This window comes from Heterodontus francisci, chromosome 9 (genome assembly GCF_036365525.1).
Source record: "Heterodontus francisci isolate sHetFra1 chromosome 9, sHetFra1.hap1, whole genome shotgun sequence".
Lineage (NCBI taxonomy): Eukaryota > Metazoa > Chordata > Chondrichthyes > Heterodontiformes > Heterodontidae > Heterodontus > Heterodontus francisci.
Genome location: NC_090379.1, coordinates 92,458,966 through 92,481,983, shown reverse-complemented (window position 1 = coordinate 92,481,983; position 23,018 = coordinate 92,458,966). Strand labels below are relative to the sequence as shown.

Here is a 23,018-nt window from a genome sequence, read left to right as displayed (position 1 = left end):
AGTGCATTGCGATGTATAGAAAATTGGTTGGCAGACAGGAAACAAAGGGTAGGAATAAACCGATCTTTTCCCGAATGGCAGGCAGTGACTAGTGGGGTACCGCAGGAATCGGTGCTAGGACCCCAGCTTTTCACAATATATATTAATGATTTAGATGAGGGAACGAAATGTGCAGATGACACAAAACTGGGTGGGAGGGTGAATTGTGAGCAGGATGCAGAGAGGCTTCAGGGTGATTTGGACAAGTTGAGTGAGTGGACAAATGCATGGCAGATGCAGTATAATGTGGATAAATGTGAGGTTATCCACTTTGGTGGCAAAAACATGAAGGCAGATTATCTGAACGGCTATAAACTGAGGGGGGGGGGGGGGGAATATGCAACGAGACCTGGGTGTTCTCATACACCAGTCGCTGAAGGTAAGCATGCAGGTCCAACAGGTGGTTAAAAAAAATGGCAAATGGTATGTTGGCCTTCATAGCAAGAGGATTTGAGTACAGGAGCAGGGATGTCTTGCTGCAATTATACAGGGCCTTGGTGAGGCCACACCTGGAATATTGTGTGCAGTTTTGGTCTCCTTATCCGAGGAAAGATGTTCTTGCTATAGAGGAAGTGCAGCAAAGGTTTACCAGACTGATTCCTGGGATGGCGGGACTGACATATGAGGAGAGATTGAGTCGGTTAGGATTAGATTCGCTGCAGTTCAGAAGAGTCAGGGGGGATCTCATAGGAAACTATAAAATTCTAACAGGACTTGACAGGGTAGATGCAGGAAGGATGTTCCCGATGGTGGGGGGAGTCCTGAACCAGGGGTCATAGTTAAGGATACGGGGTAAACCTTTCAGGACTGAGATGAGGAGAAATTTCTTCACCCAGAGAGTGGTGAGGCTGTGGAATTTGCTACCACAAAAAGCAGTTGAGGCCAAAACACCGTCTGTTTTCAAGAAGGAGTCAGATATTGCTCTTGGGGCGAATGGCATCAGAGGATATGGGGGGAAAGCGGGAACAGGTTACTGAGCTGGATGATCAGCCATGATCATAATGAATGGCGCAGCAGGCTCGAAGGGCCGAATGGCCTACACCTGCTCCTATTTTCTATGTTTTCTATGTGTCTATGTATATTCAGTGTGCCTATTTTCCCAATTGCACCAGTAACATTGTGGGGTATTTTTCTTTAGCATTTTCAACCTGGTAACTATTCTTTAAAACATTTTGAACATCAAGGCGGCAAATATCCCGAGTGCATTTTATATAAAAAGAGGGGCGCTGTGTGCAGGACATAAGAGACCTATCATCTGATATTACATGACAGCGTTTACACGATACATCACTTGACATAAAATTATGTAATATTAACACCTTCAGGCAAAAAAAGGAAGCACAACCTTGATAGCACAGGGAAAAATGTGAAAAACTGGTCATAACATTGTGACATACGGTTATGCTACAAATGTTATACCATCAACATATTGTTACATGAGCAGGTGAAGAATAAGATATATTATTGGATAGCATGGTCATGCAATGTGAAAGTGGATTGTTCATAATCACCAAGATGACATATAGTAATTTCTATCCCACATGAATACCCGAACTCATGAACCAAAAATGTTGATAAAAAATCTTAGATAATGACGTGGAATTGTCTTATGGCTGGATTCGAGGGAAGCAGCTCTTGGGAAAGTCATTGCTTTGGATTGCAGTCTTTTTTAAAAATTCGTTCTTGGGAGATGGGAATCACTGACAAGTCCAGCATTTATTGCCCATCCTTAATTGACCTCGAGAAGGTGGTGGTGAGCAGCCTTCTTCAACCGCTACAGTCCATGTGGTGTGCATACACCCACAGTGCTGTTCAGAAGAGAGTTCGGGATTTTGATCCAGTGACAGTGAAGGAACAGCAATATAACTCCAAGTGAGGATGGTGAGTGACTTGGAGAGGAACTTGCAGGCGGTGGTCCCATGCGTCTACTGCCCTTGTCCTTCCAGTTGGTAGAGGTCGCGTGTGCTAGAGGCCTGCTATCCGACCTGAACCTGACGATGTGAGTCGGGTTGGGTCCATGTTCAAGGTCTGACATTTAGGCTCGGGTCGGGTCGGGCAGTGTCCAGTTCGAGTTGGGATGGGTCAGGCTGGACACACACAGTAAACACTCTGCTGGTAAATATTGAAAATAAAAAAAAATAAAAAACTTACCTGAGCTGGGAGTCCGGGACGAAACTGAGTCTGCGCAGTGAGCGAGTGACATCACTATGACGTCATCACGCATGCGCTGCAGCTTCGTGGAGCTTCCCAGTCGGAAGGTAAGTAAAGGGATGGGCGAGTCGGGTCGGACCCAGGTCCACTGTGGTTAGGTCAGGTTCCTTTTTCCCGACCTGAGCAGGCCTCTAGCAGGTGCTGATGAAAAAGAGCCTTGGCGAATTGCTGCAGTGCATCTTGTAGATGGTACACACTGCTGCCCCTGTGTGCCAGTGGTGGAGGGAGTGAATGTTTAAGGTTGTGCATGGGTGCCAATCAAGTGGGCTGATTTGTCTTGGACTGTGTCGAGCTTAAAGTGTTGCTGGAGATGCACTCATCCAGGCAAGTGGAGAGTATCCATCACACTCCTGACTTGTGCCTTGTAGATGCTGGACAGGCTTTGGGTAGTCAGGAGGGGAGTTTCTCACCACAGAATTCCCAGTCTCTGACCTGCTCTGGTAGCCACAGTATTTATTTGACTGGTCCATTTCAGTTTCTAGTCAATGGCAACCCCCAGGACGTTGATGGCAGGGGAATCAGGGATGGTAATGCCAGGGGGAGATGGTTAGATTCTTTCTTGAAAAAGGTCATTGCCTGGCATTTGTGGCATATATGTCACTTGCCACATATCAGCCCAAGTCTGAATGTTTTCCAGCTCTTGATGCATGCAGGCACAAACTGCTTCAGTATCTGAAAATAGCAAATAGTACTAAACACTGCGCAGTCATCAGCAAACATCCCCACTTCTGACCTTATGATGGAGGGAAGGTCATTGATGAAGCAGCTGAAGCTGGTTGGTCATAGGACACTACCCTGATGAACCCCTGCAGCAACATCCTAAGGCTGAGATTATTGACCTCCTACAACCATAACCATCTTCTTTTGTGCTAGGTATGACCAGTGGAGAGCTGCGCCCAACCCCCCCCCACCAATTCTGCTAGGACTCCTTGATGGCACGCTCATACGAAGATACGAATTGGGCGGCACAGTGGTTAGCACTGCAGTCTCACAGCTCCAGCGACCCAGGTTAGATTCTGGGTACTGCCTGTGCGGAGTTTGCAAGTTCTCCCTGTGACCGCGTGGGTTTCCGCCAGGTGCTCCGGTTTCCTTCCACAGCCAAAGACAGCAGGTTGATAGGTAAATTGGCTGTTATAAATTGCCCCTAGTATAGGTAGGTGGTAGGGGAATTGAGGGAAGGTGGGGATGTGATGGGAATATGGGATTAATGTAGGATTAGTATAAATGTGTGGTTGATGGTCGGCACAGACTCAGTGGGCTGAAGGGCCTGTTTCAGTGCTGTATCTCTAAATAAATAAATTAGGAGCAAGAATAGGCCATTCACCCCTTCGAGCCTGCTCTGCTATTTAATAAGATCATGGCTGATCTGATTGTGGCCTCAACTCCACTTTTCCACCGACCCAGATACCCTTTGACTCCCTTGTGTCAAGAATTTATCTATCTTTGCCTTAAAAGTATTCATGAACCTGCCTCACCACTCTCTGAGGAAGAGAGTTCCAAAGACTCACAACCCTCAGAAAAAATGTTTCCTCATCCCTGTCTCAAATGGGTGACCCCTTATTTTTAAACTGTATCTCCTACTTCTAGTCACTCCCACAAGGGGAAACATCCTTTCAGCATCCAACCCCTGTCAAGTCCCCTCAGGATCTTATATGCTTTAATAGGATCACCTCTCATTCTTTTTAACTCCTATGGATACAGACCCAATCTGGCCAATATTTCTTCAGAAGATAACCACCCCGCACCCACCACCATCCCAGGTAGTCGAGTGAGCGTTCTCTGAACTGCCTCTAAAGCATTTATATCCTTTAAGGAAGGAGACCAAAACTGTGCACAGTACTCCAGATGTGGTCTCATCAGTACCCTATACAACTGTAGCAAAACATCCCTACTTTTATATTCCAATCCCCTTGCAATAAATGACAACATTCCATTTGCCTCCCTGACCACTTGTTATATCGGCATATCAGCTTTCTGTGATTCATGTACCAGGTTACCCAGATCCCTCTGTACCTGAGTTCTGCAATCTCTCTCCATTTAAATAACATGCAGCATTACTATTCTTCCTGCCAAAGCGCATAAGTTCACATTTTCCCACATTATACTCCATTTGCCAAATTTCTGCCCACTCACTTAACCTATCTATATCCCTTTGCAGACTCCTTGTGTCCTCGTTACAACTTACTTTCCTACCTACCTTTGTCTCATCAGCAAATTTAGCAACGATACCTTCGGTCCCTTCATCCAAGTCATTGGTATAAATTGTAAAAAGTTGAGACCCCAGTACCGATCCCTGTGGCACTCCATTTGTCACATCTTACCAAACCGAAAATGACCCATTTATGCCTACTCTTGGTTTCCTGTTAGTTACTACCCATACTAATATGTTACCCCTAATGCCATGAGCTCTTATTTTGCTTAGTAACCTTGATGTTCTGATGAAAGGTCACTCACCTGAAACGTTAACTCTGCTTCTCTCTCCACAGATGCTGTCAGACCTGCTGAATATTTCCAGCATTTTTTTGTTTTTATTTCAGATTTCCAGCATCTGCAGTATTGTGCTTTTATTTTGATGTGGCACCTTGTCATATGCCTTCTGGAAATCTAGGTATTGCACATCCACAGGTTCTCCTTTATCTACATCGTTCGTTACTTCCTCAAGGAAGTCCCATAAATTAGTCAAATATGATTTCCCTTTCATAAAACCATGTTGACTCTGCATGATTAATTTGAGATTTTCTAAGTGTCCCACTATAACCTCCTTAATAATAGATTCCAGCATTTTCCCTATGACACACGTTAAGCTAATTGGCCTGTAATTTCCTGCTTTCTGTTTCCCTCCTTTCTTGAATAGAGGAGTCACATTCGCTATTTTCCAACATGATGGAACCTTTCTAGAATCTAGGGAATTATGGAAAATTAAAACCAATGCATCTATCTCAACAGCCACTTCTTTTAAGACCCTAGGATAAAGTCCATCAGGACCTGGGGACTTGTCAGCTTTTAGTTCTAATAATATTTTCAGTGCCCTTCCCCTGGTGATTGTAATTGTTTTAAGTTCCTCCCTCCCTTTCACCGCCTGATTCACAACTATTTTTGGGATGTAACTTGCATCCTCTACAGTGAAAACAGATGCAAAATATCTGTTCAATTCATCAGCCATCTCCTTATTTTCCATTATTAATTCCCCAGACACTCCCTCAAGAGGACCAACGCTCACTTTACTTACTTTTTTAAATGTCTGTAGAAACTCTTACCATCTGTTTTTATATTTCTAGCTAGCTTTCTCTTGTACTCTAATTTCACCCTCATTAACCTTTTAGTCATTCTTTGCTGTTCTTTATATTCTGCCCAATCTTCTGACCTGCCACTCATCTTTGCGGAACTATGTTTTTTTCTTTCAATTTGATACTATCTTTAACTTCCTTAGTTAGCCATGGTGGAACATCTTTCCCTTAGAGTCTTTCTTTCTCACTGCAATGTATCTTTTCTGAGTGTTCTTAAATATCTCCTTAAATGTCTGCCACTGCATCTGTATTGACCTATCCCTTAACCTAATTTGCCAGTTCACTTTAGCCAGCTCTGCCTTCATGCCCTCATAATTGCCCTTATTTAAGTTTTAAATACTTGTCTCAGATTCGCCCTTCTCTCTTAAACTGAATGTGAAATTCGATCATATTATGATCACTGCTACCTAGGGGCGCCTTCACAATGAAGTCATTAATTAATCCTGTCTCATTGCATAATACCAGATGTAGTATAGCCTGCTCTCTGGTTAACTCTGAACGTGCAGCTCCAAGAAACTATCCCAAAATCATTATGAACTCATCATCCAGGCTACCTTTGCCAATCTGATTTGTCCATTCTATATGTACATTAAAATCACCCATGATTATTGCCGTACCTTTCTCGCAAGCCACCATTATTTCATCCTGTATACCCTGTCCTACATCGTGGTTACTGTTAGGGAGCTTATAAACCACTACTACAAGAGACTTCTTACCTTTACTATTTCTCCTCGCTACCCAAATTGATTCTACATCTTGATCTGCAGAACTAAGGTCATCTCTCTCTATTGTACCAATCTCACCCTGAATTAACAGAGCCACCCCTCCACCTTTTCCTAGCTTCCTGTCCTTCCTAAATTTCATGTACCCTTGAATATTCAGCTCCCTGTCTGTCATCTTATAGCCATATCTCTGTAATAGCTATTCGTTCATACGTATTTATTACTATTTGCGCTGTCAATTCCCTTGCTTTGTTACAAATCCTACGTGCTTTCAGATAGAGCCTTTAGTTCTGTCTTTTTACTATTTTTGCAACCTCTAGTCTTATCTGCAGATGCTTCTCTTAGGTTTGTGCATTTTGTCCCTTCTTGCCACATTCTGATCATCATTTCCCTTATTTCTACTTTGCTCCCTTGCCTTTAGATTAGATTAGATTTAGATTAGAGATACAGCACTGAAACAGGCCCTTCGGCCCACCGAGTCTGTGCCGAACATCAACCACCCATTTATACTAATCCTACACTAATCCCATATTCCTACCAAACATCCCCACCTGTCCCTATATTTCCCTACCACCTACCTATACTAGTGACAATTTATAATGGCCAATTTACCTATCAACCTGCAAGTCTTTTGGCTTGTGGGAGGAAACCGGAGCACCCAGAGAAAACCCACGCAGACACAGGGAGAACTGACTTAATTTATCACATCTTCTCAATCCTGATCCCTCAGCCCCTATATTTAGTTTAAAGCCCTCGCGACCGCCCACGTTATACGACCCGCTACAACACAAGTCCCAGCACAGTTCAGGCGAAGACCATCCCAACAGTACACCTCCCACTTTCCCCAGGACTGGTAACAGTGCACCACGAATTGAAACCCATTTCTCCCAGACTAATCTTTGAACCAGTCAATTGCCGCCTTGATGTCAAGTGCAATCACTCTCACCACACCTCTGGACCAAGTTTGGACCAAGGCTGTAATGAGGTCTGGAGCCGTTTGGGCCTGGCAGAACCCAAACTGAGCATCGGTGAGCAGGTTCTTGCCAAGTTAATTGCCAAGGACACCTTCCATCAAATTTCTAATGTTTGAGAGTAGACTGATGGAGCGGTAATTGACTGGATTAGGTTTGTCCTGCTTTTTGTGGACAGGACATACCTGGGCAATTTTCCACATTGTCGGGTAAATGCCAATGTTGCACCTGTACTCGAAAAGCTTGGCTAAAGGCATGGCTAGTTCTGGAGCACAAGTCTTCAATATTTTTCCCAGGGTGGAAGAGTCAGTTACTAGGGGACATAGGTTTAAGGTGCGAGGGGCAAAAGTTTAGAGGGGATCTGCGAGGCAAGTTTTTTTACACAGAGGGTGGTGCGTGCCTGGAACTTGCTGCCAGGGGAGGTGGTGGAAGCAGATATGATAGCGACGTTTAAGAGATATCTTGACAAATATATGAATAGGATGGGAATAGAGGGATATGGGCCCCGGAAGTGCAGAAGGTGTTAGTATCGGCAGGCATCAAGATCGGCGCAGGCTTGGAGGGCCGAATGGCCTGTTCCTGTGCTGTACTGTTGTTTGTTCTTATTACAGGGGGCGGCACAGTGGCGCAGTGGTTAGCACCGCAGCCTCACAGCTCCAGGGACCCGGGTTCAATTCTGGGTACTGCCTGTGTGGAGTTTGCAAGTTCTCCCTGTGTCTGCGTGGGTTTCCTCCGGGTGCTCCGGTTTCCTCCCACATGCCAAAGACTTGCAGGTTGATAGGTTAATTGGCCATTATAAATTGCCCCTAGTATAGGTAGGTGGTAGGGAAATATATAGGGACAGGTGGGGATGTGGTAGGAATTTGGGATTAGTGTAGGATTAGTATAAATGGGTGGTTGATGGTCGGCACAGACTCGGTGGGCCAAACGGCCTGTTTCAGTGCTGTATCTCTAAACTAAACAGCTGGGGCGTTGTCAGGGCCCATAGCCTTTGTTGTAGTCAGTGTCTTCAGCCGTTTCTAGATATTACATGGAGTGAAATGAATTGTTTGGGTGACTGGCATCTGTGATGCTGGAGACCTATACACATCAAGTCATGGCCCCATTGTCAATATTTTTCAATCACTCAAAGTTAAAATGGCTACTCAATATAAAATAACTTAGTGAACAACTACAAGCTATTTTCAATATACTTCAGTATCAAAAATCGTATTACTGTTGTGACAATATCACAGCCCAAATATTTGAGAATGTATACTCAACTGTTATTCACATTGAGCAACTGAAAGACTAAAGGGATATTGTAACCCCCATACACACCAAACAAAAGCAGAAATGCTTTCAATCTAATCTGAGAACAATTAGCTATAAAGTGCTTCAGCTTTGTTCAAGCTGTATGAATGCAATCTGAACAATTTCACTAAATTGCTGTTGTTATGGACAGGTGCTAAGGGGCGTGGGTGGTTCCCACTGTTCACCCCCCAACTGACCACAATCATATTTTGTTTAAAATGATGAGTTAGTTCCTGAGTGTTTCCTCAGGTCAAATAAACAGACAGGTTTTCTTGTAGGTTTAAAAAGGTAACTTAATTTTTACGCTGTGATTCATGACAACGCTTCGTCACCGCCGACGTCATCAGGATGCCCAGGACCGTTTTGTGCATGCGCAGATGACGTCATCGCGTTACGTCGTCTTCCTCGGGCAACGCGCCAGGTTGGCCTCTGCGCATGCGTCAATCTTCGGAAAGTCACGCATGTGTCAAAGCTTCGGCGCGACTTTTTGAAAGTGGAAGGAGGAGCGGTTTCATCGGGCATTTTCTCGCGTTTTATCTGAATTATTTATTCAAAGTTTTGGAGACTTGCTTCATTTTTATTAGACACAGGAGATTGTTCCAAGGTAAGTTGCTCTGCCTCTGTAAGTTGCTTTGAAAACATTTCCATTGTCTGGGACACAGCATGTTCTCCAGTCCCTGTTGTAAGCTGCTCTGAAAACATTTCCATTGTCTGGGGCACCGCATGTTCTCCAGGCCCTGTTGTAAGCTGCTCTGAAAACAGTTCCATTGTCTGGGGCACCGCATGTTCTCCAGTCCCTGTTGTGAGTTGCTGTGTGCAGGCAGTACATGTGCTGCAACCTACCGTCTTGTCAAGTACATGTCAAGGAGCAGGATGAAGGCACAGTGACTGATTTCTGGTGCCAAACAGTACACACTGCAGATACATGATGGCCAGGCTACCTGCAGCTGCATCTTCTCCATTCAGACTTTGTTGCCCTGCAAACATGCTATTGTTGTGCAGAGGCATCTGGGTCTGCCTTTGGACAGGCTGGCCCCCAACTGCCGCTGGCGTGCATCTCAAATACCAACGACGACAGGCATGGCTGCTGCCATTGTGATTACAGAGGAACAGCCAAGGCCCCTCAGCCACAATGAAAAATACCGCTTGCTTTCAGATCAATTGTACCAGCTACAACAGGCCGTTCTGCAGAGTGGAACAGCATCATTCCTGAGGAGACTGGACTGGCTGCAGCAACAGACTCTCCGCTGGCAGCAAGGACTGGCTGATGAGATGGAGCCATTTACTATGCCCAACAATTGCCCGGAAGCACCTTTGGATGGAGGTGGCCACGCGCTGGACATCAGTCACGTGCCACAGTCGATGGATCCTGAGCGTCTCACCTCCTGGCCTAATGATCTGATGGACCATACATATGCCTGCCTGTTCAAAGCTCCACTTCCCCTACCTGCGGTACCCTCTCCTTGCTGCTCCGTTACACAGTCACCTGTTCCTACACCCATCAGAGCAGTGCACATGGACACACAGTTACCTGTTCCTACACCCATCATAGCAGTGCACATGGACTCACAGCCACCTGCTTCCCCATCCGCCCTTGAAACAACCATGCAGAGCCTTGTGAGACTCCGCAATTGCCAGCTGCAGCCTATCAAGCACGGAGGGCGTCCAAAGGGGTCAAGCACTTGGGGAACATTCAGCAAGAAGAGACTGAGCACTAAAAGAAACAAGCATGCCGTGTCCAGTGGTAGCAGAAATGTGAATGCTCTTGCTGCGAACACAACTGGTGAGGTGGGAGTGCAGCCACACCGTTCTCCATCCTCAGTGTTGCTTTAAGGCAAAGGTAGGTAAGAGTGAAAGAAATGGAAGGTGATGCTGATAGTAGTAGGCAGGATTAAATGGGAATGGATGGGAAGACGCACGAGTAACATAACCACTAGCAGGGAACTGCTGGGCTAAATGGCCAGCTTTATGTTCATAGTCCAAAAGAAATGTGCTTCTTTTTCCAGCACCCTCACATCATTCATGTTTTCCCTGAGAGCAGCATTGAACCATCACGAGATAGGGGCAGTAACATCATCCTGACTCCTACAGCTGAGGTGGGTACTAAGTGATTCATTGGCGGTGTTATCAGTACATGCCTTTACCGCAGAAACCAAAGCATGCTCAACAGTAATTTCACTGGAGGGAGGGAAGCTCTGACACTGATGTTCTTTCCTTATTTCCTTTCATGTAAAACGTGCCCTTGAGAAAACAATCCTTGACACTTAAGGATGGCATTCAAGCAAAGGAGTCAGTGCAGGAGAGGACGCAAGGATGTGCTGATTCCTGCATCTGAGGTGGTTAATAAGTGCTTCATTGGCGACGTTATCAATTGGTGCCTTCACTGCAGAACTTAAAAAGGTGTGCACAACAGTAATTTCAGTGGATGGAGGGAGGCAAGCTCTGACACTGATTTGCTTTATTTCTTTTCATGTAAAACATGCCGTCGAGAAAACAATCCTTGAGACTTAAGGTCAGCATTCAAGCAACGAAGGCAACTGGATCATGCTGCGGAGCTCGTCACGATGTGGAAAGGAACATTGCCTTTACGGATGAATTGGGAGTGCACCTTGGGATGCGTTTGGGGAACATTCACCAAGAATAGACTGAGCTCAGACTCTTGTGATTTTGCCTTCTTCACATGGACAATACAGTAGTGGAATAGAGAGCCAAGCGTTCATTCACCACAAGGCGGCACAGTGGTTAGCACTGCAGCCTCACAGCTCCAGGGACCCGGGTTCGATTCTGGGTACTGCCTGTGTGGAGTTTGCAAGTTCTCCCTGTGTCTGCGTGGGTTTTCTCCGGGTGCTCCGGTTTCCTCCCACAAGCCAAAAGACTTGCTGGTTGGTAGGTAAATTGGCCGTTATGAATTGTCACTAGTATAGGAAGGTGGTAGGGAAATATAGGGACAGATGGGGATGTTTGGTAGGAATATGGGATTGGTGTAGGATTAGTATAAATGGGTGGTTGATGGTTGGCACAGACTCGGTGGGCCGAAGGGCCTGTTTCAGTGCTGTATCTCTAATCTAATCTAATCTAATCTAATCTAAGGCTCTCCAGGAACAATCTCTTTAGCTGTGCATAGCAGAGACTCGGCCTGTCTGTCTAACGGGAATGCTGGAAACACAACACTCATGTATCCATGTACAGCAGTGCCTCGGATGCTTAATGAACTTAATAAAACTTCTCAATAATTAACCCCAGAATTGTTGAGGCTTTGTTTTGAATGCTATTTCCCCGACTTTGCAACTGCACTTCAGATATTCAACTGTGGTGGAGGGGTGGAGGTAGGGGAGTAGAGGGAGGGGTGGGTGAAGAGGGGGATAGAGGAGGGGTGGGTGAAGAGGGGGATAGAGGAGGGGTGGGTGAAGAGGGGGATAGAGGAGGGGTGGGTGAAGAGGGGGATAGAGGAGGGGTGGGTGAAGAGGGGGATAGAGGAGGGGTGGGTGAAGAGGGGGATAGAGGAGGGGTGGGTGAAGAGGGGGATAGAGGAGGGGTGGGTGAAGAGGGGGATAGAGGAGGGGTGGGTGAAGAGGGGGAGGTGAAGATGGAGAGGGGGGGAGGGATGGGGAGAGCAGGGAGGGGTGGAGAGAGGGAGCATGCAAAACGCAGGGACCAGACAGTTGCAATGCCTGAAGTACTGTGGAGAAGTAGGGGAGCAGCAACTGGATTGGGCATCCGCAGCTGGAGGGAACGGCTGAATGGAGAGGGCCGGAAGCGAGAGGCCGTATAGAGCTGCAGGGAGCGAGTGTGCGAAGACCTTGGTGTCGCCGGGTCCAGGGACTGGCCGGTAAGTCTTTTGCTGTTGTGTTTCTGGCGCATGCTCCGCTGCTCCCCACCCCCACTCTCCCCCACCCCCGCCCTTCCCCCCCCCCTCTCCCACCACCCTCTTCCCACCACCCTCCTCCCCCCCCCTCCCCCACCACCCTCTTCCCCACCACCCTCCTCCCACCACCCTCTTCCCCACCACCCTCTTCCCCACCACCCTCTTCCCCCCCCTCCCCCACCACCCTCTTCCCCCCCCCCCTCCCACCACCTTCTTCCCCCCCCTCCCACCACCCTCTTCCCCCCCCCTCCCACCACCCTCTTTCCCCCCCCCTCCCACCACCCTCTTCTCCCCCCCCCCCCCACCACCCTCTTCTGTATTTGCTGTATTTGCGCATGTGCCAAAACAGCGCCACCTACCGTTCGCGTTGTCAACAAATCCGGTCTAATTTTTACACAATTCCCAAAGTGGTTGCAATCTCACTCACGTACATGTTCACTCACACACTCATACACAATAGATAGATAGAGGAAAAGGGTAAGTGATTTAAAGTGAGGTAGGTGTTCGTGGTTTATGGTGAACCAGCTGAATCTTCTAAGGAGGACAGTCTCTTAAAGGTGCAGGCCTGGATGTTTGTAGTCTCTGACTTGTTGAGGTGTTGTAGACTTCTGGTGGTTAAGACTTCAGACTGGAGGTGGTGGACACTTTCAGTTCTCTGCTGCAGCATACTAAAGTGTAGAATTAGCAGCAGGGCTTCTTCTTCTTCTTGCCTGGCTGGATCCTCCACAGTCCCGGGCTGGACTGCTTTCTGTGATGCTACTTGATCTCTCCCTCTCTCTCCAAATGGGTGCAAGGTCAAAATTCATCACATTCGCATTTCTGTTAGTTGACACATGGCCTTCTCTCCTGGTGAGATCACACAATGGACCAGGATGTGGGATCCATGCCTATTTATGGATGTCTAGAAGGGTACCATTCTGTTATGATGTGGCTACTTTACACCTTCTTTGTCTCAGAAGAAACCTATTCAATTCAGGAATGATTCTTGATGGTTTCAGAATAGACGTAGTTGACACCTCTGATTACCCTTTTGTCCTTTCGAGACACTGAAGCAGTTTTTGAAAACACAGGCCAGGACATTTAATCTTCGGTGGCCATCTTTGCAGCACATGATCCATTTTTTTAAAAAAGGAAAAGTCAATTTCAAAGAGTGCACATTGGATACAGGTCAGATCTTAAATGTTTGGAATATGATGCGTCTTTACTGGGCATAACACCCTCTGCTGCAAGGGAAAAAATTGGAATCAATTTTTTTTTTAAATCATTGTTTTCAGGGTAAAGAGAAACATGAACACACATTCTGATATCCACACCTCAATCTTACAACTGCTACAACTGGCATTGCTTGCAAAAGCCATTTCCTGTTCAAGTTTGAGTTTCTCATCACCCTTTGTTGGATGAGGCACAATTATAATTGAATCTCACCTGGCTGGCTATGCGCCCCAAAATGTGTACTGTCGGCCATAATCACCAACTGAGCTCCTGAGTACAGACATGTTATGCGCCACAGTAGCAACATTAACTAGCAATCAATCTAACATAGGATATTTTTGAAGAAAAATGAAAACCTATCTTTTCTTTTCAAGAAAACAAAAAGCAGTCAGAATTGAAGGCATAAACCAATGTTATCTAATATGTTAGCCACTGTCCACATCTGACTAATTGGGAATCCAGATGTCACTAGTTATATTACTAATGAGTAAATAAAAAAAATGAGTAACAGACACACAGTCATTGCGTATGTGATCGCAATACTCATTCACACAAAGAATGTAGGTGCACTTGAACCTTTATGTGTTTGTAAAATTGCTAGTGGAAAAACAGAGTACATATGAATGTTGTTTGATTATTGTGAATGCTTTACTTTCTTGGTTACCGAACAGTAGCAGATGTTTAAGTAAATATACACGTTTTGAGTATATGCAAGGCATTTTCTACTAAAATTAGCTCATGTGGTTTAAATGGTGTTTCCATAGGCAAATTGTGGCTAGTCGGCAATTTCTATTGGACAAAATTGGTATAAACAAAATACAAGTATGGCAGGAGGCAGCCATGGGTTCTAACACTAACTGGAAAACACAGCCAAAAAAAAAATCAGCCAACCCAGTGAAAAAAATGAAACTCAAGCATAAGTTACGTCAAGCGTAAAGTGAGGTTCATGCTGGTTTAAAAATATCGCAAGATGCCAAGTCACCCTCAAAACTGGCCATGCCCCCAGAAATATAAAGTATGACGAGTTTCTGCCAATATCATGGAGGATCTACAAATTGAGCTTGTTTCACAAGCACTGGTTGACATAGAGTCATTTACAGCAAAGAAGGAGGCCATTCAGCCCATCAAGTTCATGCCGGCTCTCCACAATCCAGTCAGTCCCACTCCCCCACTTGATCCCACTAGCCCTGCAAGTTTATTTCCTTCAAGTGCCCATCTAATTTCCTTTTGAAATCATTAATTGTTTCCGTTTTCACCACCCTCGTGGGCAGTGCGTTCCAGGTCATGTTTTAAAATGTTTTTACAATTTTTTTTACAGATTAAAAAGCATTTAATTTACTAAGAAACTGATTAGAGTACACCAATGAAACTAGTTAAAGTCATTTAAAATCACATTCACACGTGGAGGACTAGACACTTATTAAGAAGTTTATTTTTTGTGATAAACTGCTGTATGAATAAAAATGTACCGGTCACCACTCTTAAACACAATTTTTTTTTTTTAATTTTCAATGCAAAGAAAAAGAATGATTATATTCTATTACGCTGACCGTTTGTACTGGTTTCTGGAAGATTTTACATTTGTCATCATGCAAATGCATTTTAGCAGAAATATGAACTGTAAGCTAAAGAGCACAATTTCAAAAGCAATTTGCACGGAATGCCCCGATAGCATTCAAAACTGTCGGTAAACGATTGCTAATTTGAATTCCTTATAACAATAATCACAAGGCAAAAGACAACATTTAAAAAAAAAGACATTTCCAAAAGCTCCTGACTTTTGTTGCAACACAACCGCAGACTGTATATTGTGGGAAAATCAATAAATGGGGTTACAATTTCAGCTCTCCTCAGGTACTACCTTTCGGGCCTAGGGTAAAAGACTCCTGGCCTCTGACTGACACACATCATTCAGACTGACCATAATTCTCAGGTTATACACAGCAATAAACTACATTTATTAAGTAGTAAAATTGATTAAAAGCCAACACACCAAATGATTTCTTACCAGTACTTTAAACTATCAATAAAGCATCAATAAATTTTCAAATCTTTGATAATTCTCTCAATATGGAACACATGTCAATGAGGAAAAGCTAAAAAGTGAAAGAATTCCACAAGCTCCAGCCCTCTCAACTGCCTGCAGAAGCAGAAATTCAGTACGAAACCTAGGTATGGATAATATCCAGTATTAACTTTGAAGATCAAATTGGGACAAAGTAAGATCACAAGAGTATCTTGCACAATTAAACTGAGCTATCAAACTCAGTACGGTTAAAAGACATCAATCGCCCTAACACGACTTGCTGACACATTTATACCTGCAGCACAAAGCTACTCTCAGAATGAGATTAGCTCACTCCAGTGTGTGGGCAATTACAAAATAACTGCCTTTCTTGTAGCCCTCACCACTTCCCCTCCCTCCCAGAACTGCGACAGGGTTCCCCTTGTCTTCACTTTCCACCCCACCAACCTCTATACCCAAAGGATCATCCTCCGCTATTTCCACCACCTCCAGCGCGATGCCACCACTAAGCACATCTTCCTCTCTCCTCCCGTTAGCATTCCAAAGGGACCCTTCACTAACTGCAACACCCCTCCATCCCTCCCAACACCTTGCCCCCTTCCCATACAATCACTGCCCTTTTACCTCCTCTCTCCTCACTATCCAAGGCACCAAACACTCCTTCCAGGTGAAGCATCAATTTACTTGCACTTCTTTCAATTTAATATACTGTATTCGCTGCTCACATTGTGGTCGCCTGAGGAGACCAAATGCAGATTTGGTGACCACTTTGCAAAAGACCTCCGCTCAGTCCACAAGCATGATCCCGAGCTTCTGGGCGCCTGCCATTTTAATTCCACGCCCTGCTCTCATGCCCATATTTCTGTTCTTGGCCTGCAAGAGTGTTCTAATGAAACTCAACATAAGCTTGAGGAACAGCACCTCATCTTCCGCTTAGGCACTCTACAGCCTTGTGGACTCAACATTAAGTTCAACAATTTCAGAACATGACTGCCATTGTAGTTTTTTTTCTTTTTTTTTTTTAAAAGAGAGATACAGCACTGAAACAGGCCCTTCGGCCCACTGAGTCTGTGCCGACCAACAACCACCCATTTATACTAATCCTACATTAATCCCATATTCCTTCCCACATCCCCACCATTCTCCTACCTACACTAGGAGCAATTTATAATGGCCAATTTACCTATCAACCTGCAAGTCTTTGGCTGTGGGAGGAAACCGGAGCACCTGACGGAAACCCACGCGGTCACAGGGAGAACTTGCAAACTCCGCACAGGCAGTACCCAGAACCAAACCCGGGTCGCTGGAGCTGTGAGGCTGCGGTGCTAACCACTGCGCCACCCTAGAAATAGAAAGAGAGTATAAAATTGGCTGCATCTGTAACTGGGTACACATTTAAATATATGTTGTGACCTGTGGAGAAGCGGAACTAGAGAAAGACAGTGTACTCCTCAAGTCTTGGTTGTAACGATGCTCACTACCAGTGAACAAATTAAAAAATGTCAAATCTGAAAGTGACAGACATGTACAAGGGCTTTCTGGAGAAGGCTAATGGGGGATGCAGGCAGGCTATTTTATTTATTTGTTTTATTTTTTAACCACGTGCCTGTCTTAAACCTGTTTTTGCTTTTGGACAGAGCCGTTCATTATTCTGCCATTAAAACTATCCGTGTACTAATGCTTTGGTCTTTTACTACAACTATTGGCACTCCCTTTGACTTTTATTCTGACATTTGTCCTTAATCTCCCCTACCCTCTTCTCTATCACACATCTTCCCTTTTGTTCTTCTTCCTCCCCCCTCCCTTTCACTTGCTCAAAGCCTATTACATTTCTAACTTTTGCCAATTCTGATAAAAGGTCACAGACCTGAAACGTTAATTCTGCTTCTCTGTCCACAGATGCTGCCAGACCTGTTGTGTATTTCCAGCACTTTCTGTTCAATATGATCATGGCTGATTATGGGGTTCAACTCCACTTTCCTGCCTTCTCCCCATATCCGTTCATTCCCTGAGACCCCAAAAATCTGTCTAACTCGACCTTAAATATATTTAACAATGGAGCATCTACAACCCTTTGGGGTAGATAATTCCAAAGATTCACAACCCTTTGAGTGAAGAAATTTCTCATCTCAGTCCTAAATAATCATCCCCTTATCCTGAGACTGTGCCCGTGTTTTAGATTCTCCAGTCAGTGGAAGCAACCTCTCAGTGCCTACTCTGTCAAGCCCCGACAGAATCTTGTAAGCTTGAGATGACCTCTCATTCTTCTAAATACCAGAGAATATACTCGGCCTCTCATCATAGGACAACCTTCTCATCCCAGGGACCAATCTAGTGAACCTTCGCTGCACGGCCTCCAATGCCAGTACATCCTTCCTTAAATATGGAAACCAAAACTACACACAGTACTCCAGGTGTGGGCTCACCAAAACCTTGTATAACTGTAGCAAGACTTCTTTATTCTTGTAGTCCAATCCCCTTGCAATAAAGGCCAACATGCTATCCATCTTTCTTATTGCTTGCTAACCTACATGCCAACTTTGTGTTCTTTGTACTAGCACACCCAAGTCCCTCTGAACATTGACATTTAGAAGTTTTATGCCTTTTAAAAAAATATTCTACTCTTCTATTCTTGCGACCAAAGTGAATAACATCACATTTCCCTACATGACACTCCATCTGCCACCTTGTTGCCCACTCACTTTACCCTTTTATATCTCTTTGCAGCCTGTGTCCTCCTCACAGCGTGCATTTCCACCTATCTTTGTGTCATCAGCAAACTTAAATACATTACTCTCTGTCTCTTTGTCCAAGTCATTAACATAGAATGTAAATAGCAGAGACCTCAGCACTGATCCTTGCAGCACTCCACTAGTCACAGCTTGCCAACATGAAAATGCCCCATTTACGCCTACTCTTTGCTTCTTGTCAGTTAACTAATCCTCTATCCATGCTAATATATCACCTCAAGCGCCATGAGCCGTTAGCCATTAGCTTGCCTATTAACCTTTTGTGTGGCATCTTATCAAATGCTTTTTGGAAATTGAGGTATACTACATCTACTGACTCCACTTTATGTACCCTGCTAGTTTCATCTTCAAGCAAAGCTAATAAATTTGTCAAACACGATTTTCCTTTCGTAAAACCACGTTGACTTTGCCTGATCATACAATGATTTCCTCCGTGCATTGTTAAGACGTCCTTAAAAATAGATTCCAGCACTTTCCCAACGACTGATGTCAGGCTAACTGGCCTATAGTTCCTTGTTTTCTCTCTCCCTCCTTTCCTGAATAGCCATGTTACATTTGCTAACTTCCAATCTGCTGGGACCATTCCAGAGTCCAATGCTTGACCTAAAAAACATGCTAAAAAATGGCTATGAAAAAACCAACACAGCCAGAAACTAAATTGTGTTGGCCCTGGCAAATAAGGAGAACTCCAAACTCAGTAATGCTCTCTGCAATTGTTGGATTAATGAAGGACATCAGCTGACATGCTGCTCAGTAGTTACCTTGTTGAGGATATCTTGGTTGTGGTTTTGCAGACATTCATCGGGCATTCTCATTATACATCAAAGGCAGCATTATTTATAGATTTATTTAACATTAAATGGCTTTTGGCCTCATTATATGGACTTTTTTTTTTAAAAACTGAATAAAATTCAAGTAATAACTAAGGTGTGAAATACAATATTTAACATCCAAAATTATTTTTACAACAGTAGATTTCCTGAGGCCTTGTGTGTTGATCAGAGGATTCAGCATTTCCAAACAACTGGAGTGTTTATGCCACGTAGAGAATAGCACCAGGACTACCTATTTACAGCAAATGACTAAGTCAAATTCTATTTTCATTAAATGATATTTTGAGATCTTTACTGACTTTGGAGATTGTATTTTGCAACTTCATTATTTTGTCAAAATTCTCAAGTAGTGGCCCATATATTTATTTGTTTAATTTTTTAATCCCTTACCATTTTTACAGCTGGGAACACACAGCAAGATAGTATGCAAGAAGTACAAGTTGGAGGTAGGTATTTGATATTAAGCAGTACTGATGAGGGGTAATGGGGTTTAGCAGGTCCTAGGGTTTGCAGGAACTACTGGGGCTCATGGAATTTGATAAGAGTACTGTGGTGGGGTTGCTGGAATCCGAAAATATGGGATGGTTCTTTGAGTTGGTATCAGTGTAGAAGGGGGAATCTTGGGCTTGGCAGAACTGTAGATAGAATAGCTGAAGTTTGAAATACAAGGACTTTCAATGCTTTGTTAATGAGAATTGAGTGCAGCACAGACACGTTGCCTGGCCAGAGCACTATATAGCTTCAACTTCAGATTTATAGTATACAGATTTGGAAATAAAGCTGAATATACTGTCCGCCCCTGGAATTTATCGGCATTGAACTCTTGGAATCTGTCCAGGAGCTCAAAGAAAGTTATTTGATTCAGCATTCGTTCTGCAAAAGACCCCTTCCATCCATTCATGGTAACAAAACAAATGAGTTAAGGATTAGGTCTAATAACTTGTAACCCATTAAAATTTTAATCAAAAACTGCAGTTTTCTTAAGCTGTGCCTGGTTAATACAGCATTCAGCATCTTGCTTAACACAGGTCAGTTGGGCGTTTTGTTAAACGAGCTCGCTTCCCCCACTTTGGAAAAATTTAAGAAATCGTTTATTTGCCAACACTTCGATTCAGTTCATTTGCCCATACCTAAATATCAAAGAAAAAGACAAACAAGCATGCACTACCATGTTGAATAACCAATCTGGATGATTTCAAACCAGATTAAGCACAACTGTTCGCAAAAAGCAAGAACTGCTGGACATTATTTTCCATAAACTGCTAGTTAAAAACCTAAACTTATATTTTAAAAATCTCTATTATATTTAGCAAAGCCACGATATCATTCAGCATTCCAAGAAATTAATGTTTAAGTGGTGTAATCTTCATTTTATAAGATGCCAGCTTTCTTACCTCCAGAAAAGAGATGGGTATTTGTGCTGTCAAATGCTAAACAGAAGATGTTGGATAGATGTTCGCCTTTCAGTTGGGTAGGTTTAGCTTTTGAATGAATAGCTTTATCAATGTGCCACAACAAGACACGGCGATCATCCCCACCTGTCATAAACAAATTTGCAAGTTATTCTTCTGTAAGCCAACAGCACAAGGTTTTTTCATCACTTTCAACCAAAAATTGATTACCCTGCTTACACAGATATAATGTCTTCCACAATCTCAGGGCATCCCAAAGCCAATAAAGGAACTCTGTTGTCGAGTCACTCTTGTAATGTTTGCGTTGTGACTAAGTATCAGAAACAGTGATAGTGCTTTCACATCTGACTAAGCAGGTTGTGGATTCAAGTCCCATTTCAGAGACTTGAATACAATAGCTAGGCTGACACTCCAGTGCAGTACTGAGTAAAGAACAAAGAACAGTACAGCACAGGAACAGGCCATTCGGCCCTCCAAGCCTGCGCCGATCTTGATGCCTGCCGAAACTAAAACCTTCTGCACTTCCGGGGACTGTATCCCTCTATTCCCTTCCTATTCATGTATTTGTCAAGATGCCTCTTAAACGTCGCTATCGTACCTGCTTCCACCACCTCCCCCAGCAGCAGGTTCCAGGCACTCACCACCCTCTGTGTAAAGAACTTGCCTCACACATCCCCTCTAAATTTTGCCCCTCGCACCTTAAACCTATGTCTCCTAGTAACTGACTCTTCCACCCTGGGAAAAAGCTTCTGACTATCCACTCTGTCCATGCCATTCATAACTTTGTAAACCTCTATCATGTCGCCCCTCCACCTCTGTCGTTCCAGTGAAAACAATCCAAGTTTATCCAACCTCTCCTCATAGCTAATGCCCTCCAGACCAGGCAACATCCTGGTAAACCTCTTCTGTACCCTCTCCAAAGCCTCCACGTCCTTCTGGTAGTGTGGCGACCAGAATTGCACGCAATATTCTAAGTGTGGCCTAACTAAAGTTCTGTACAGCTGCAGCATGACTTGCCAATTTTTATACTCTATGCCCCGAACAATGAAGGCAAGCATGCCGTATGCCTTCTTGACTACCTTATCCACCTGCGTTGCCACTTTCAGTGACCCGTGGACCTGTACGCCCAGATCTCTCTGCCCGTCAATACTCCTAAGGGTTCTGCCATTTACTGTATACCTCCCACCTGCATTAGACCTTCCAAAATGCATTACCTCACATTTGTCCGGATTAAACTCCATCTGCCATTTCTCCGCCCAAGTCTCCAACCGATCTATATCCTGCTGTATCCTCTGACAATCCTCATCACTATCCGCAACTCCACCAACCTTTGTGTCGTCCGCAAACTTACTAATCAGACCAGCTACATTTTCCTCCAAATCATTTATATATACTACAAAGAGCAAAGGTCCCAGCACAGATCCCTGCGGAACACCACTAGTCATATCCCTCCATTCAGAAAAGCACCCTTCCACTGCTACCCTCTGTCTTCTATGACTGAGCCAGTTCTGTATCCATCTTGCCAGCTCACCTCTGATCCCGTGTGACTTTACCTTTTGTACCAGTCTGCCATGAGGGGCCTTGTCAAAGGCTTTACTGAAGTCCATATAGAAACATCTACTGCCCTTCCTTCATCAATCATCTTTGTCATTTCCTCAAAAAACTCAATCAAATTAGTGAGACACGACCTCCCCTTCACAAAACCATGCTGCCTCTCGCTAATAAGTTCGTTTGTTTCCAAATGGGAGTAAATCCTGTCCCGAAGAATTCTCTCTAATAATTTCCCTACCACTGACGTAAGGCTCACTGGCCTATAATTTTCTGGATTATCCTTGCTACCCTTCTTAAACAAAGGAACAACATTGGCTATTCTCCAGTCCTCTGGGACCTCACCTGTAGCCAATGAGGATGCAAAGGTTTCTGTCAAGGCCCCAGCAATTTCTTCCCTGGCCTCCCTCAGTATTCTGGGGTAGATCCCATCAGGCCCTGGGGACTTATCTACCTTAATGCTTTGCAAAACACCCAACACCTCCTCCTTTTTGATAATGAGATGACTGAGACTATCTACACTCCCTTCCCTAGGCTCATCATCCACCAAGTCCTTCTCTTTGGTGAATACTGATGCAAAGTACTCATTTAGTACCCCGTCCTTTTCCTCTGGCTCCACACATAGATTCCCTTCTCTGTCCTTGAGTGGGCCAACCCTTTCCCTAGTTACCCTCTTGCTCTTTATATACGTATAAAAAGCCTTGGGATTTTACTCAATCCTGTTTGCCAATGACTTTTCATGACCCCTTTTGTACCTCCTAACTCCTTGCTTAAGTTCCTTCCTACTGTTTTTATATTCCTCAAGGGATTCGTCTGTTCCTAGCCTTCCAGCCCTTACGAATGCTTCCT

At 44.3% G+C, this 23,018-nt stretch overlaps 1 protein-coding gene across 4 annotated transcripts in view; it reads right to left on the bottom strand.

Annotated features, from left to right (window-relative positions):
• dcaf5 (ddb1 and cul4 associated factor 5) overlaps positions 1 to 23,018 on the bottom strand; it is a 135,405-nt gene that overhangs the window by 89,818 nt on the left and 22,569 nt on the right. For all 4 annotated transcript variants that reach the window (XM_068039504.1, XM_068039506.1, XM_068039505.1 and 1 more), the window contains one exon: positions 20,604 to 20,747. In XM_068039504.1, the coding sequence (XP_067895605.1) occupies positions 20,604 to 20,747 (144 nt within the window). The remainder of the gene's footprint in view (positions 1 to 20,603; positions 20,748 to 23,018) is intronic.